The sequence below is a fragment of the Ananas comosus genome, linkage group 23, assembly GCF_001540865.1.
Source record: "Ananas comosus cultivar F153 linkage group 23, ASM154086v1, whole genome shotgun sequence".
Taxonomy (NCBI): Eukaryota; Viridiplantae; Streptophyta; class Magnoliopsida; order Poales; family Bromeliaceae; genus Ananas; species Ananas comosus.
The window spans coordinates 1607430-1622017 of NC_033643.1; the positions used below are offsets into that span (position 1 = coordinate 1607430).

Genomic DNA, 14588 nt, shown 5'->3' on the forward strand with positions numbered 1-14588 from the left:
ACACACTAAATCTGGGCTATTCGTTTTCAGAGACGACTATACACCAAGTAGGGATCACCTGTATGAGAGTTAAGAAAAGGAAAAAAAAAAAAAAAAAAAAAAAAAAAAAAAAAAAAAGGAAAGAGAAAGAGTAAAAAAAATGTGAGCTCTATAATACACAATGATCTGAGATCAGTAAACTTTTCCAGCAACAATACAAACAAACTCTTGCCCAAGAAGCGACTAGAACTTATGATCTGAACAATCTGGAGCTCTTACAATTGAACGAAGAAGAAAAAAGTACAAGAGAAGAAAATAACCACCCAAATACAAAGAAAACTATTTACATCTTTTTACCTAAGTATAATTATTTTGTAAAAGCCTCCTAGTGATGTGTCGGCAAGAGTGGCAACCTTTCTGCAAGAGAGGCTAATGAATTTTGAGAGACATACAAATTCCACATGCACGCCGGAGGTGCATAGAATCACCAACCACAACGCTGTTATAGCCACGCTAGCTGGGTCATTTTTGGGCTAAGACATTCGAGCTTTTCCCTCCGATATTCCCCCCAAGTGGAACTGATGCTGAAACCTTTTTTACATTTCATCTTACCTGGTAATTATCGTCGGCATGGATTGACACACAAGCATCGGAGGTGCCGATGGCGAGAAGTGCTTTGTATGGATGGAAGGCGAGGCAGCTCACGGACCCAATCCTCTGTGCCATGAAGGTTGGGTAGTATCGAATGAAGTGTAGTTGTTCCCCTTCGAGGCTGAAGACTTTGACTATCTGCTTGGCTGAGCCACTCGCAATAACTGGTGCGTGGCGGTGAACAGCCAATGCTGTGAGAGAGCCCCTGTGGGCTTTGATGGTGAGATATGGCTCGGATTGGTTCCGTATGTCCAGGAACTGGATGTCCCCCGCTTGAGATGCACTAACAATCTTGCATAAGATCGACCATACAGATTGGGTTAGGGCATTTTATTGCCATCATAGAAATGTTCAAATCAATGTCTAAGTGAGATATATTTTCCAGATAAGCAAGTGCTGAAGCAGGACTATGTGTCCAGTAAAAACACCATTCTTGTGCCATTAACACTAGCAGTGACAATAATCTGCAACTATATATAGAAAATGAACAAGGGCATTGATACTCTTCCAAATAAAAAAGGAAGTACCTTGGATGAGTCAAATCCGGGTTGAAAGCCTACTCCTACCACTTTCTCCAATCTCTCAGTATGCGGTCTTGCTCTACAGATAAGCCTGCAAGATATATGAAAGCAGGTTGTATGGAACCAACAAGATAGTGCACTCTGCACAGAAGTTTAATAAGAAATATGATCCTTACATTTCAGGGGTACGGATATCAAATATCCTGATAGAACCATCCATGAAACCAGCTGCGAATTGACCCCCATGGACTTGCGAGGCAGACTGCATAGCAGCAGCAAAAAAGAAAAACCAATAAGAAACCGTAAGTAATTACAAATGCCCTGTGAGAGGAGAACAAACTTGACAATGTAAAACATAGACAGGATACAAGAAAATTAAAATGTGTTTCAAAACCATGAACAATAAAACAGTGGTTGTTTCACTGTACGAGTTCCCCTTTATAAGGAAAAAAAAAAAAGTTGCAGTACTATGTACCAAACATAAGAAAGCAGCAGTTTTAGCAAAATTATTCTGCTTGAACAGCTTGCTAGGTATACAATCTTGTATAAAGAAAGAAATAGTGTGTAACAGCATGTGAAAGATGACCAAATTGTAAGACTGCCCTTGTGCAAGCCTTGTATTATATATGCAAATCTCTTGTTGATTGCTTACCAGTGCGGAGATATTGCAATCTGAGTATGACGAAATGGAGCTTAGCAGCTGTTCCTTTTCTAGATCCCAAAGCTGAATAGATGAGGTATCTCCAGAAGCATACTACAAACAAGCAACAATGAATTTAAGTTCATGTATGAAAGTAATTCAACTGGAACTACAGTACATCACTAAACCAGCTCATACCAAATAACCAGACTGCTGCTGCCATTCCACAACTGCGTTTGTACTGCGAACACCGGACCTATTGCCTTGGATGGAAGAAAATGCCGTTACAAGCTTCTGTTTGCCCTTTCCAGTGTAATTTTTCCACACACGAACATTTCCATCACCTGTAGGAACACAGGCCAGTTTATATCACAATATTGGGCTCATTCATGAGGCAGGTAATTATGAATAGACAAGAAGCATACTTGAACCAACTAGAAGTAAGCTGTCATCAAGCTCATTTACAAGGCATAATTTAGAAATTCCTCTGTCAGATAAATCATGATTGTCGAAACTGTTCAAACATGTACCTTCTTCATAGTTCCACACCCTGCATCATGTTATCATCAACTTTTAGCCGAAAAAACAAGTGATATAAACGGCAGCAACAACCTTTACCAATATAATACAGTAAAGCAAATGACCATCCAAAGTATGAAGGAACTTATTTACAAACATCTTTCAGTTGGAAAAACAAGTGATATACACTTAAGCAACAACTTTTACCAATAAAATACGGCAAAGCAAACAGCCATCAAAAGTATGCAAGAACTTATATATGAGCATCTTTCAGTTGAATATTTGTTAAATAGGTATCAAATCATGTCAAGGCCATAAGAATACATGGCCTCACAAAACAACAGAGAGATACTAAAAGCCTTAGATATACCAAGTTTCAAACATTACATCAAGCTTTAAGAAGTGATCCAGGAAATAAGTGCCTCATTTCAGAAACATCATGGGCTCATAAAGCAACAGAACATACCAAAAGCCTCAGAATATACCATGTTTCAAACATTTTATCAAGCCTTAAGAACCAATGCAAGAAATAAATATATTATTTCAAAGATGGTTCTTGGCCAAAATGTCTCACATAAACCTACAACCATCGCAACCACCTACAGACGCCCCCTCCCGTTGCTGGCCACCACCATTGCCAACTACAAATTTAGAATATCTAAAAGATAGTACGTGATGAATTTTTATATGGTTAATGGAATTTGAATACGCTTTCACAATACAAATTGGCCACCGTAAGATGGGTGGAGTGGATAGAATGAGCAGACTCAGTGCACATCCAAATATATGCACTAACAAGTAGACAAATAGGACGGACATCAGAAAATAAGTAATTTCTGAGACGAAATATAAATAGTGAAATAAAGAAACAATATCTATGATAACTTTGACCAAAACTAAACATATTTTAAGTCAGGAAAAAGAGAATGGTGATTATCATGGCATTACTTGATTCGCTCATTCTCATCTGCAGCAACCACTATAGGTGAAAAGGGTAAAAGCAATATGGCTTTTGTACCCATTTCAAACTTTGTATCCCAGCTAGCAATTTGATTACTTGGTTTGCATGCTGTTCACAAACAAATACAAAAATCTCAGTAAATAAGGGATGAATAGCATGACAAAAGAATATGAGAAATAGTAACAAAATACAAAAAGTTGATTAACTAACTAGAACGCTGGCATTTGGCAATGCAGTCGAAAGCAATTTTTTCTCTTTCCTCTCTCCTAGCCAAGATTTCTTCATTATCATCAGCTGCCGTAAGAAGTGGCCTCGAAAAGTGGCCACAACTCCAGTTGTAGATGGCCGATTGGGGAAGTAAACTGTGTTCTGAATTGCCAGAAGATCCAGCTGAACCTAGAAGTGGAGCAGCCAAGCCTGTCTCAGGAGAATTCAGTTGGTGTGGCCGGAACTCTAAAGAGCATACTCGACGCAATCCTGTCAGGTAATTTTGACGAGGTGGGCTAACAGGAGGCGTTCTAAAAGTCATTGACAAATGACCTGCAAACGACCATTAAGATTACACAGGAAAGTAAGCAATTCCATAGAAAGGCATATTTTTGCATATAGACCTCTGCAAATATGTAAAATAATCCATTACCAGCAAAATTGGTATTTGCATGTGTACCCATACAGATCTTATTTAATTGCGAGTGCCCCTGCCGGTGGTGCCTATGCAAAAAAATGTTGTGTATGCATACGCTGACGGCTTTTAGGGGCATAAGCGTTCAACATTCTAAGGTAGTTGCATGATTTGTATGTATGCAGTTTTATTTGCATGAACATTAGGGATTCAAAGAAGCTACCAGCATTCATGTCAAACCATGAAGATGAACGTGTCAATCCAGCAAAGTTTGCTGATGCAGATGAAGCTGATATCTCTCCTTGGTGTGTAGCTCCCCCACCAAACCTGATAGTTTTAGTAACCACTTTTTCAATGCCTATAATAGAGAGAGTTCTTCGAGCGAGGCCCGCAACTCTTGGAGAAGGGTCTTTTGCCATATTACACATAGCTAAGATAAACTGCAGACATAGCGGACTATCAAGTGGCCTTGATCTAGAATAACTGATGACACCATTGCTTATATTTTCCTTCAATAGGACGCCAGAATCAGAATGTTGAGAAGAATCATCTGATGCTGGAGAACCATGCATAATGCCAGTAGATGCAATTGGGCTACTTGTTGATATTCTTCCATCTCGGCCAGCACCGCTGGTATCACTCCCAACTCTTAGTACAGGACCAATGTGGGAGGAAAGGGTGGTTCCACTCTGCATATACTGGCTAGGATAGCCACTAGTTGGATTACTAATATTAGCCAGCGAAGGTAGCGAGGTCAGTAGAGAGTTTGATTGGGGCTTCCAGTATTCAGCAGCAATAGACTTTAAATGCTTGTTATGACCAAAGGCAAAACGGGCAAGTGCTGTCACACACAAAGAAAAAGGATTGATAATTATCAGTGAAATGAATTCAAGAAGAAAAGAAAGAATAATGCATTGCAATTTTCACTATTATACGAAAATGCTACATCTTCAATAGATAAAGTAAAAGTCTACTTGTATAAACAGTAGATAATAACCTCTTGAAGTTTGATCAGATATGGAAAGTACATGTAGTCATCTTTAAGTAGTTCCATACATGTAAATAAGGTGTATTGTCCAATATTACAATTGAGTTTCAAGAAAATATCGAGAGCAACAACAAGATTTACATGTCACGAAAAAAAAAAAGATACACAGATGCACTTACTTATGAGACGCTAAAGCTCAGGTTTTGCACGAACCTGTCAGTAATTGAAATAGTAAATAGCCATTGTTGTTTTTAAGTTAATAGAAGACTACAGAGTTAAGAGTTTGCAAATATTTAGATGATTCTAGCTGCTGATCATATATTGTCTGACTGTATTTCCATAAGTAGACTCCAACTACCCAAGTAAGCAGTTCTTTCTTATGCAATCGGTGCAAGGGATCACATGAGCAATTAAAAACAATAAGACGAGATTCAGCGATCAATTTCTCATAAAAGCAAAAAAGAAAATATAAACCTGTGCACATTTCTTATGCACAAAAATATCAAAGATAGCTATTACACAGAAACAGTATCAAGCAGTCAGAAATATGTGAATCAACCTGCATACCTGCACAAATCTCAGCTCTAACCAGCGGGCTTCCATCTGAAGTGAATTGCAGAAGGCTCCGGACTATATTTAGCTCAGCCTTTACTTTTTCATCATCATCACAATCCTCCTCACCTCCATGTCCATCTTTAAATGTAACAGATCCAACATCTAAAAGGGTGCCCAGGGCAAAAACAGCAGAAGCTCTCACCTAGCATAAGAACACAAGAAACATTTGTCAAAATTGGCATTAGAAATAAAGGGGTAAAATGTATTGATAGTACCTGCACCATCTGAATATTACAATCTAATCCCTATACTTTTCACTTCATCTCTTAAGTCACTAACATTCTTATATATTGCAACTCCATACTTAGCTGCTGGAAAAAAAAAAAATTCTGACAACATGACTTTTTCTTAAAATGACCTTTTTAGGAACTGGTCATTTTAAAGGAAAATCATAGATCATTTTCGTTAGGAATGGAATTGCACATCAAGATCGTACAGGATTAAAATGTTTAAGTGATAAGTTCAGGGACAGAGACACAATATCAGCACAAGGACCATCCACAACTAAAAAGGTAAGAAACAGAAATTTTCAAACCTCGGGCTGAGGCTCTGACAACAAAGGAAGGATTATCACAGGTGCATCCGCTTGTAAACCTACTAACTGTGCCTCTGGGAAATCCTCCCACAGCTTTCCGAGGCACAGACAAAGCCATTGCAGAAGAAGAGGCTCAGACTGTGGATCATGAGGATTTGCAGGTTGAAGGTGCCTCAAGCAAACGTCTATTAGATTTGCTTGAATACATGCTTCCTGTCCCCTCCGGTGTCCATCTACGATCACTGCTAGAACAAAAGCAGCCATTGCCCGCTGTTCTGGGAAAGCATCCAGGCTGTCAAGAAACCTGATAAAATATGCATGGCCGCCATCTTTCACCAAATCAACCTGACAAGACTAGCATTTCGAAAACAAAAATGACATTAGAATACATATATTTCCATATAAAGTCTGCAGGTTGCAGCTTGTAGATATTTGGACGATAAGAAGAGCAAAAGCAAGACAAAAAAATATTCTTCAAAGGAAGATCACCGCAACAACAGGAAGTATTACTAAACTAAATCAAATGATAAGAGAAGTACCTTATCCAGAGCAAGGATCTTGGTCCAGATGAACACAAGTATTTGGCGCAATTCCATTGCAGTTGTTTGTAGAAGTTTGAGCACATAAGGAAAGATACCAACAGACAAGGCCTAAAACAATGTATTCCAAAATGTCAAAATGCAAAACGAGAAAACAACTTCAATACTAAATTTACACCTAAAACATAATAACATATACCTGATCCACAGCCCAAGGACCCATATCAAGAAACCTTCCAAGAAGAACCAGAGCTCGAAATCGATGAGATTGACTAAGTAAAACCTAGAAGATTTTCCAAATTTCAGTAGTAAAAAAAAAAGACTAATAGCTGAAGAAGAGAATTTTCTTAAAAGCAGAAAGTGCACCCCAAAACATAGGACAGACGAGAAACATAACAAATGTGTATTGTTCTGGTGTTTCAACATTTTCATGTACTCAAAGGTATTCACTAACAGTCAAGCGCTGAGATAAAATATATACTTGCATGACGTAACAAGTACAATCAATGATGTAAGAGCTGTAGCACGGGCTGTGACAAGCACTTGCCACAACAGTACGGCATGGGTGTGCCGTGCTGTGTTGATTTGTGTCGTTCACAAAAATACCTATGTGCCAACATGCCATGGCATGAAATGTTTTTCTTTGACATCAAGATATTCTAATTGATTATTATATATCTTTAGGTCTTTTGCACTTTATTTAATGTAACTGCTTGCCAATTTCAAAGAAAACATGGTTTTGAACCGTGCCATCAACACGAGAGTTTTATCGTGCCAATATCATGTCAACATGGTATGGCACGATGGGCACGGTCCATGCTGATGGGCACTTAAATCCTTACAATAGTCATTGTCTGAATTAGCATCACCATATTCAATGTACTACAGAAACAACAGTTTGGTTAAGGCCAGCATAAAATCCATAGTAGTACAACACTTTCAAGGTAAATAGAACCAGCCAATGACCACACATTCTAAGAAATTTAAGTGCTTGGAAATCAGAGTATATGTAAAACCACATCATTACAGTAAGGCGTACCTGTAGAACTATTGGCAGCTGCTCCGGTGGCTTCTTATGCTCAGAACCATGATCAAGCCACACCTCAAATGCTGTCAATTGCTCAGTGAAGAAGGGGCTTGGCTGCTTGTTATGAAAAAAGGTAAATCATTTAACAGTGTCATAACGAAAAAAATCATGTTCGGTACAAGCCCACTGTCCTAAGCATCAAGAATCTCAGCAGCACACTTCAAGCAGAACTCAGCAACTAATCAGCCTTCACCCCACTCTAAGTGGTTGCTCGACTTCATGAATGATCGAAAGAGATTATATAGGATCAAATTCCTCTCTAATCACTCATTAAAAAGTTAAGTTATGTCCTGCCATAAATTATTGGGGCCAAAGCCAATACAATCGGCCCCAACCATTCAATTTTGGCTTCCTTTTTAGTTTATTAACATCACATATTCTCTTATGAAGCAGCTATGTGAAAAGACGTATACGAAGGTCAAAAATGACATGGCAAGCAGTGATCAGGAAAGATGTAACTACATTTTGTGCACAGAAGAGCATAACTCAAAACATGATTAGCTGTGAAAGAGGATTATATGAATAAACAGTAAACAGTAATAGCAAACAGTACCTGAAACTCAGCATTTGGATCAGCAACCAACTGTGGAAGCTTGGAAAGACAAATTTCAGCTGCCATGTCCCATGCATCCCTGATGCATAAAATTTAAGTGAATAGAAGGAAAAGCATGGAATAGCACAGTAGCAAGCTAAGATGTAACTATGTAATCCTAGGTACCACATATGATGCTGGTGAGTTGAAGGCATTGCTGGATATGATATTGGAGAACAGTTTGCAGCTCGCATAATTCTCTCAGCAAGTAAGAAATTTCGAAAGAGACTAGCAACTAAAAGATCTTGTCTGAAAAGCCTTTGGAACAGATCTGCATAGTTTTCATTTGCATAAGTATACACCAATGAAAACTCAAAGCAAAAAAAAGGTTTCAACAACTATCTTAATACCATGAGGGAGCACATTCCATGCTATTGTGTCAGTTACAGCAGTGAAAATCCAGTTAAGCTCCCCAAGGAGTGTCCTCCGGTCATTTTGGCGACCAGGAATTTGGTCAATTAGAGAGTAATCAAGGGAATCACGAAGCAATGAACGAGAACAGAACCTGAGCAATTAAATATAAAACCATTAGCACTCTGCAGGGGGGACCTTCATGTTGCCCCCAAAACAGCATAATCATTAAAGAATAAAAATCAAATACAAATAAATACTTCAAATAAGAGACTAACCATCGCAATGCCATTTTAATAGGTGTAGTGAGACAGGACGTAAATACATCAGCAGGGTACTCAGCACTCTGCGGAAGAGTTTCGTGTGCGTGGCAGGCAGCAAGCAGAATGCAGTCCTTCGATGAAGATGAGGAGCTAGATGGATTACACTCTAGACGCTAAGAAAAAGAATTGAAACAACATGCAAACGAATATAAATTAGAAGAAAGCAAAGGGAAAATAACACAGCAAACTTCGGGGAAAAAAAAATACACATCAACAATAAAAGACATAGTCAATGAACAGTACAACACACCTCCATAAAAGCGTTGATAATCATTCCCGCAGCTGAGCAGTCAAAGACATATATAGAAGGAGTTTTCAGCCACGAATCAAGATCACTGATTTGTAACGGTATATATTGCGTATAACTCTGTATTCAATAGAAACAAATATTTGTGTATAACTCTGTATTCTGTAGAAACAAATATTTGCTGAAATTTCCAGCAGAGTAAATAATGCAGAAAATATCATGGTAAGATAAACAAGGAAACCTTGTTGAAAACCCAAATTTCTCCATTAGCAGTAGGCTTTGGCACTCCATGCCCATTATAATGAAAGAGGACTCTCTCTGACCTCGCATATTTGCGGCAAGTACTGCAAAGCTTCTTCACATCATCAACAGTTGGATCAAGTTGAAGTTTGTAACGAGCCTGTGGAATTTCATAAGATCGTAGACACAAAAGAAAAGGAGCTTATTGACATAACATGACGAGAATTTAAATATTCAAGTGGTTTTTACCTTAGGCTGCCATCTTTCATATTGAGTATGCAAGGCTTTTCCAATTGTTTCAAGAGCTTTTGGGGGAGCCATAGAGAATGGATCTGATAAAAGATGAAAGAATAAAATAATAATCAAAAGGCAAAAATAGCAAAACTTGAGCATAACGATATAGTCATAGTAATATAATACAAATAAGAAAGAAATTTAAAGTATAACCAATTTTATTTCACCCACAAATAAGTTTGTCTATCACAAAAAAACTTTTTCTGTTAAACTAGCAGTTTAATATACAGTACATTTTCTTTAACCAACACAACTAAAGCTCATATGTAAAGACTTACTTCTTACTGCAGTAGTAATTTGCAATAGTTTGATACTGATCAACAAAAGTGCTATACATGCTGTGGTGAGGAAAGCATAGCAACAAATGAGTTTTAAAGGGTATATATAAGTAAGAGTGCCAAATATTTTTCAAAAAACTGCTACATGTTTGGTAAAAAGAAGTTCCTGAAAAAGCTAGACACAGTTACTGGAGGACTGCTTGATCAAGCACATTATTCCCAAGATTTAGGACTTCTATAAGTTTTCAAACTAAAAGAACTGTAGTCCACAAAGGCATAATAAGATTGTAATTTTATAAATTATCCGCACATGTTAAGCAAGTCTAAACACTGGGTTGACAGTTTTCAAAGCCTAAATAGTACAGATATACTAAGCCAAGAGGATTTCTCCTCTAAAACCACTTACTGGGCAAAATTTGTCTGTGGCAGTTGACATCGTCACAGAGCGCTGATTAAAATTTGATCTTAAATTTACTTTTTTCTATGCAAAAAAAATGAAAGATTTTATCTTTGTTGTCAAAAACAGCAGAAAAGAAATAATAACAAAAGAATGTTTCACAAGACAGAGTTAAAACTCCTGCAGATCATAAAAATCCTTGGAGGTAAGTAAAAGCATGCTCCTTATTATTTACTAATAAAAATGCCAGAGAGTGGAAACAGCAGGCATATATTAAAGGTGTAATTAAAAAGAAAAGAAAAGGTAAATATGAACTTTCCAGCAAGCTATAAATATTTTCACAAAGATACAAGCAACTAGAGAATTGAAAGGCACTAAGAAACAGAATTAGTAATAACAAACCTGAAAACAACAGTAATAAAGTATAGTGTAAGGATATGAAGGAAATATGAGTTACACAAGGCCAAGTTTACCTATCCAGCATTCCATTCTTGCACAGGGAGAAATTTTTATTACATCTGGCGGATCAACACTAATATTTAGACATAACACAAGTGCAACACACCCAGTCTTCATCTGCACTATAAAACTTGTTGTTAAACTACTACAAAACAACAGAATAACATATACAAATGAAGATCATTGTAGGAATCACAGGTGCATTGCCATTAGCTTTGATAAATGACTGAACTAGTCAAAATAAAAAAAGTAATAATAATAAAGAAATATAGAAATAACCGACAGTTACAAACAACTGCAACCTAAGGTACTGAACAAAACCTGACGATATTGAAGCCACAACATGATCAACAAAGCAACAAACTTTATTTGAAAATCACAAGCAGTTCAGCTAATTACAGCTCGAAAAAGTATTGGTGTCTATCCATAAAAGGCAGATAAATTTAGTTCAAGTTCAATTTCAGTTGAATCAGACATCATTTAACTTGAAATTTTTTGCTACAATACCACCTTCCCCAGCAAAAACTGTTCAACATATGCCACGGAAATTAAAAAGATAATTTTCCAGCTTGTACAGCTGAGAGGAATTGAATGATGCCTATATTTGTGTTGGCATGATAGGTTACACCACCTGCCAATTGACAAAAGCCGCACTACGGCAAGGCAACCCCTGACTTAAACAATTTAGTTTTCATTTGGTCTCAATCGTTCATAGTGCAATAGTCGAGTCAATTAAACTATAAATTCATCAATGTAGTTCATTTTTAAGGCAGACTATAAATTCATCAATGTAGTTCATTTTTAAGGCAGGCTATAAATTCATTTTTAATCTACAGATGGATCCACAAGTGAATCAATTTTAACTAAACAAGGACTGGTCGAGTCTGATATGTATCAGTTCACAACTTGAGTCAGTAAAGTATTTCGGCTAATAATCAGTTAGGATTTAGTTGGGTATTATCTTCATAAAGACTACATCTTATGCTTATATATTTACGACTGGTGGTTATCTCTTTGCTGAATTATAATCTACAATAGACACTTTCTAAAAAAGAATTTTTGTCCACAGCCCCTTCTCCTATATTCCCCCCCTTCTCTTGCCTTCTTCTCTCTTCTCCTCCTTTCTCACATTAATTTCAGTTGTGAAGAACTTATAGCACAAACCAAGATCCAATAAATATTTAGTTGAAATTGTTCAACCCTTTCTTAGTAGAAAGAACATCTGCTCCTACAGAAAATTATCTACGAGAAATCACTTATCATCACTAGTGCTAAATGAGGGATCAAGAACTAGCATAATTTTGCCAATTATCCATTTTGTATTAAGAAATTGAGATAAGCCTCTAGCACAAAAGGCCTACAGAAACTAAAACAAGAAAAGAAAGTTATACTCTGAGGGCATTTCTGGGGAAGCAAGGATCACAGAAGAAGGAAAAGGCAATGGGATGAGCTGTCGATAAGAAAAGATCAGTTGGAGGGTATGAGGACTTTATGCAATTAGTCGGAGTAAAAAGGGGCAGGCAATGCTTACGCAGACCAGTGGGGCTTGCTCAGGTGGAGTTGGAAGAGAAATAAGAAAGAATAAGAGTTATAGCTGTGGCAATCTTTGCCACACAGGAGAAAGAAGAGAAAATCTGCTAAGGAAAAACCCCAAACTCAACCCAAAACTCGATTCTTCATAACCTATATACAAACAGGTAAAATAGGCCTTTTTTTCCCATACTTTGAAATATGTAAACTTCAGGGATTTTGCTTAGACAAACCATCCGAAACAAACAAATCACCCCAACTCAAAAAGATTTTGTTCTATCTTAATGTTAGACTTAATATAAATATATATAAAATTCAATAACAAATTTGACAAAAAGAAGATTGCATTGTGAAGCACCAAACGAGGTTCACATCAATCAAATTAAACAAGCTCACATAAGGGCATGATATTTGCATGGACTAACACATTCAACAAATACAGGATTTAAACATATCTTGATTTAGTTTCCAAGTTGCAAATCCTAACTTTAAACGGGAAAAGGTTAAATATACACTTCTATGGACCAAAATTATGCATGTGCCGGCTGATAGAAAATGATTTATGCTGCCGGCATATAAATTACAGCTAGTAAGTAGTACATGAACTCAACCCTGCCCTACAATCTCAACCCAGAAAAACCCATACGAACTCCGTCATATGATGATCATCTTAGAGCGAGGACAGTACTGATTTTAACAATACAGGAACATGTTCGAAGAAAACCGATAATCTATGCCCCGTGTCATCAGATACTAAGAACAAAGCATTAAAGTGACAAGATTAACAACTCTGAAAAATTCATTATTTCCCCTCGCAACGCCTTTTTTTCGTCAAAAATTTTCTCTCCCTTTTTTCTTTTAGTTAAGAGATTCCACTAGTGGGCGAAAACATATTTATTCTGAATTAATTCAAGATTACACGAGCATATCTACAAAAGCACCAAGAAAACAGAAACATGTGCATGGAAGAGAAGCAAGAAGATGATTCCAACCACTTACCCTATCCTTGGGCCGCCACTTCGAGACCAATCCGTTGTCGGGCGGCCCCAACGCCACACAATTCTCGAATCCCTCGTGCCGGGACTCACAAAGGACAACGGTCTGCGGCAAGTAAGCGAAGCTCGCGGCCGCATCCGCCACGGCCGCCGCCGGGAGCCCCGCGGCCTCCGACGGCTCCCTCCGATGCGCGACGGCGGCGGAGACGGAGGAGGATGCGGCGTCGCCGTCCTCCCTACCGGAGAACTCATCCAGGTGGTTAGACACCGACGAAGAAGACGACGGCGAGTACCTCGACGCCATCAGATCTCCCAATGCCATCTAAAACGACTCCAACCCCAACCCCGACCCCCACCCCGAACCCCGATATTCACCTCATCCAGGCCCCGAACACGACGCCATCGCCGCGCCGCGCCTCTCCCGGAATCCCTAGCGAAACCCTAACCCTAGAATCGCCCGAAACCCTGCATCGACGAGGCCGAGCGAAGGGGGAGGCGGCGGGGGCTAGTCGACGAAGCCGCTCGACCAGCGGCTCATGGAGATCCTGCTGAAGAACGCAGCGCAATCCAGCTCTCTGAAACCCTAGAAGGGCCGAGCCCCAAAAACCCTAGAAAAAGGCTTCGCTCGAGGGGAGGAGGGTGGGAGCGAAGGAGGCGGAGGGAAATGGCGGAGCGAAAATAATAATAATAATAATAAAAAAATAAAAAAATAAAACGAAAAGGCGAGCGAGCAAAAAGAAAAACGAATTAATCCGATTAAACAAATTAATAGGATCGCATCGCACACCCCTTCCTTTGCCCTCGAGGAACCCAAAAAAAAAAAAAAAAAAAAAAAAAAAAAAAAACTTTCTAATACTATTATATTTTAGTCTTTATGAAATTATTTTTTATAAAATATTTATTTCATCTTTTCTTATAAGAGGATTCGCTATTATAGTCTAAGCCGAATAATATTTTTTTAAAAAAAACTTTCTATGTATCTTTTATCCAGAAAATCTTTCAAAATACTATATAATTAAGAGCATAAACTCCTTTCGAAAATCTTTTAAATAACAACCAGCTTGAGTTTTACAATTAGTTGTCAAAGAGGATTAATAAAAATTGTCAATTTTGTAACAAAAAAAAAGTTTTTTTCACTAATTAAAAAGTAAAATATAAGATATTTAATAGGAAAGAAGTAAAAGTGTTCAGTAAAAAGATTATGAATCAAATGCCGATAGTGATA

The 14588-nt window shown here is 37.9% G+C and overlaps 1 protein-coding gene across 1 annotated transcript; it reads right to left on the reverse strand.

Moving 5' to 3' along the window:
- LOC109728050 (regulatory-associated protein of TOR 2) lies at positions 155–14102 on the reverse strand. The gene is made up of 23 exons (XM_020258329.1): positions 13368–14102; positions 10853–10955; positions 9660–9742; positions 9412–9570; positions 9174–9290; positions 8879–9036; positions 8600–8754; positions 8376–8520; positions 8211–8289; positions 7610–7711; positions 6770–6853; positions 6571–6681; positions 6032–6385; positions 5449–5638; positions 4117–4734; positions 3482–3811; positions 3259–3379; positions 2217–2341; positions 1990–2135; positions 1804–1905; positions 1328–1413; positions 1158–1242; positions 155–921 (listed from the first exon to the last, which is right to left on the reverse strand). The coding sequence occupies exons 1-23, from the start codon at positions 13683–13685 to the stop codon at positions 583–585; spliced, it is 4110 nt and encodes a 1369-aa protein (XP_020113918.1). The 5' UTR covers positions 13686–14102; the 3' UTR covers positions 155–582.

What these genes read in the sequence shown, in the direction of transcription:
- LOC109728050 (XM_020258329.1), bottom strand. Translation starts at nt 13,685, where the DNA reads ATGGCATTGGGAGATCTGATGGCGTCGAGGTACTCGCCGTCGTCTTCT. An exon ending in ATTAAAATGGCATTGCGATG is followed by an intron (nt 8,755 to 8,878) that starts GTTAGTCTCTTA and finishes TTAATTGCTCAG; the next exon opens with GTTCTGTTCTCGTTCATTGC. An exon ending in AGCAGCAGTCTGGTTATTTG is followed by an intron (nt 1,906 to 1,989) that starts GTATGAGCTGGT and finishes GCTTGTTTGTAG; the next exon opens with TATGCTTCTGGAGATACCTC.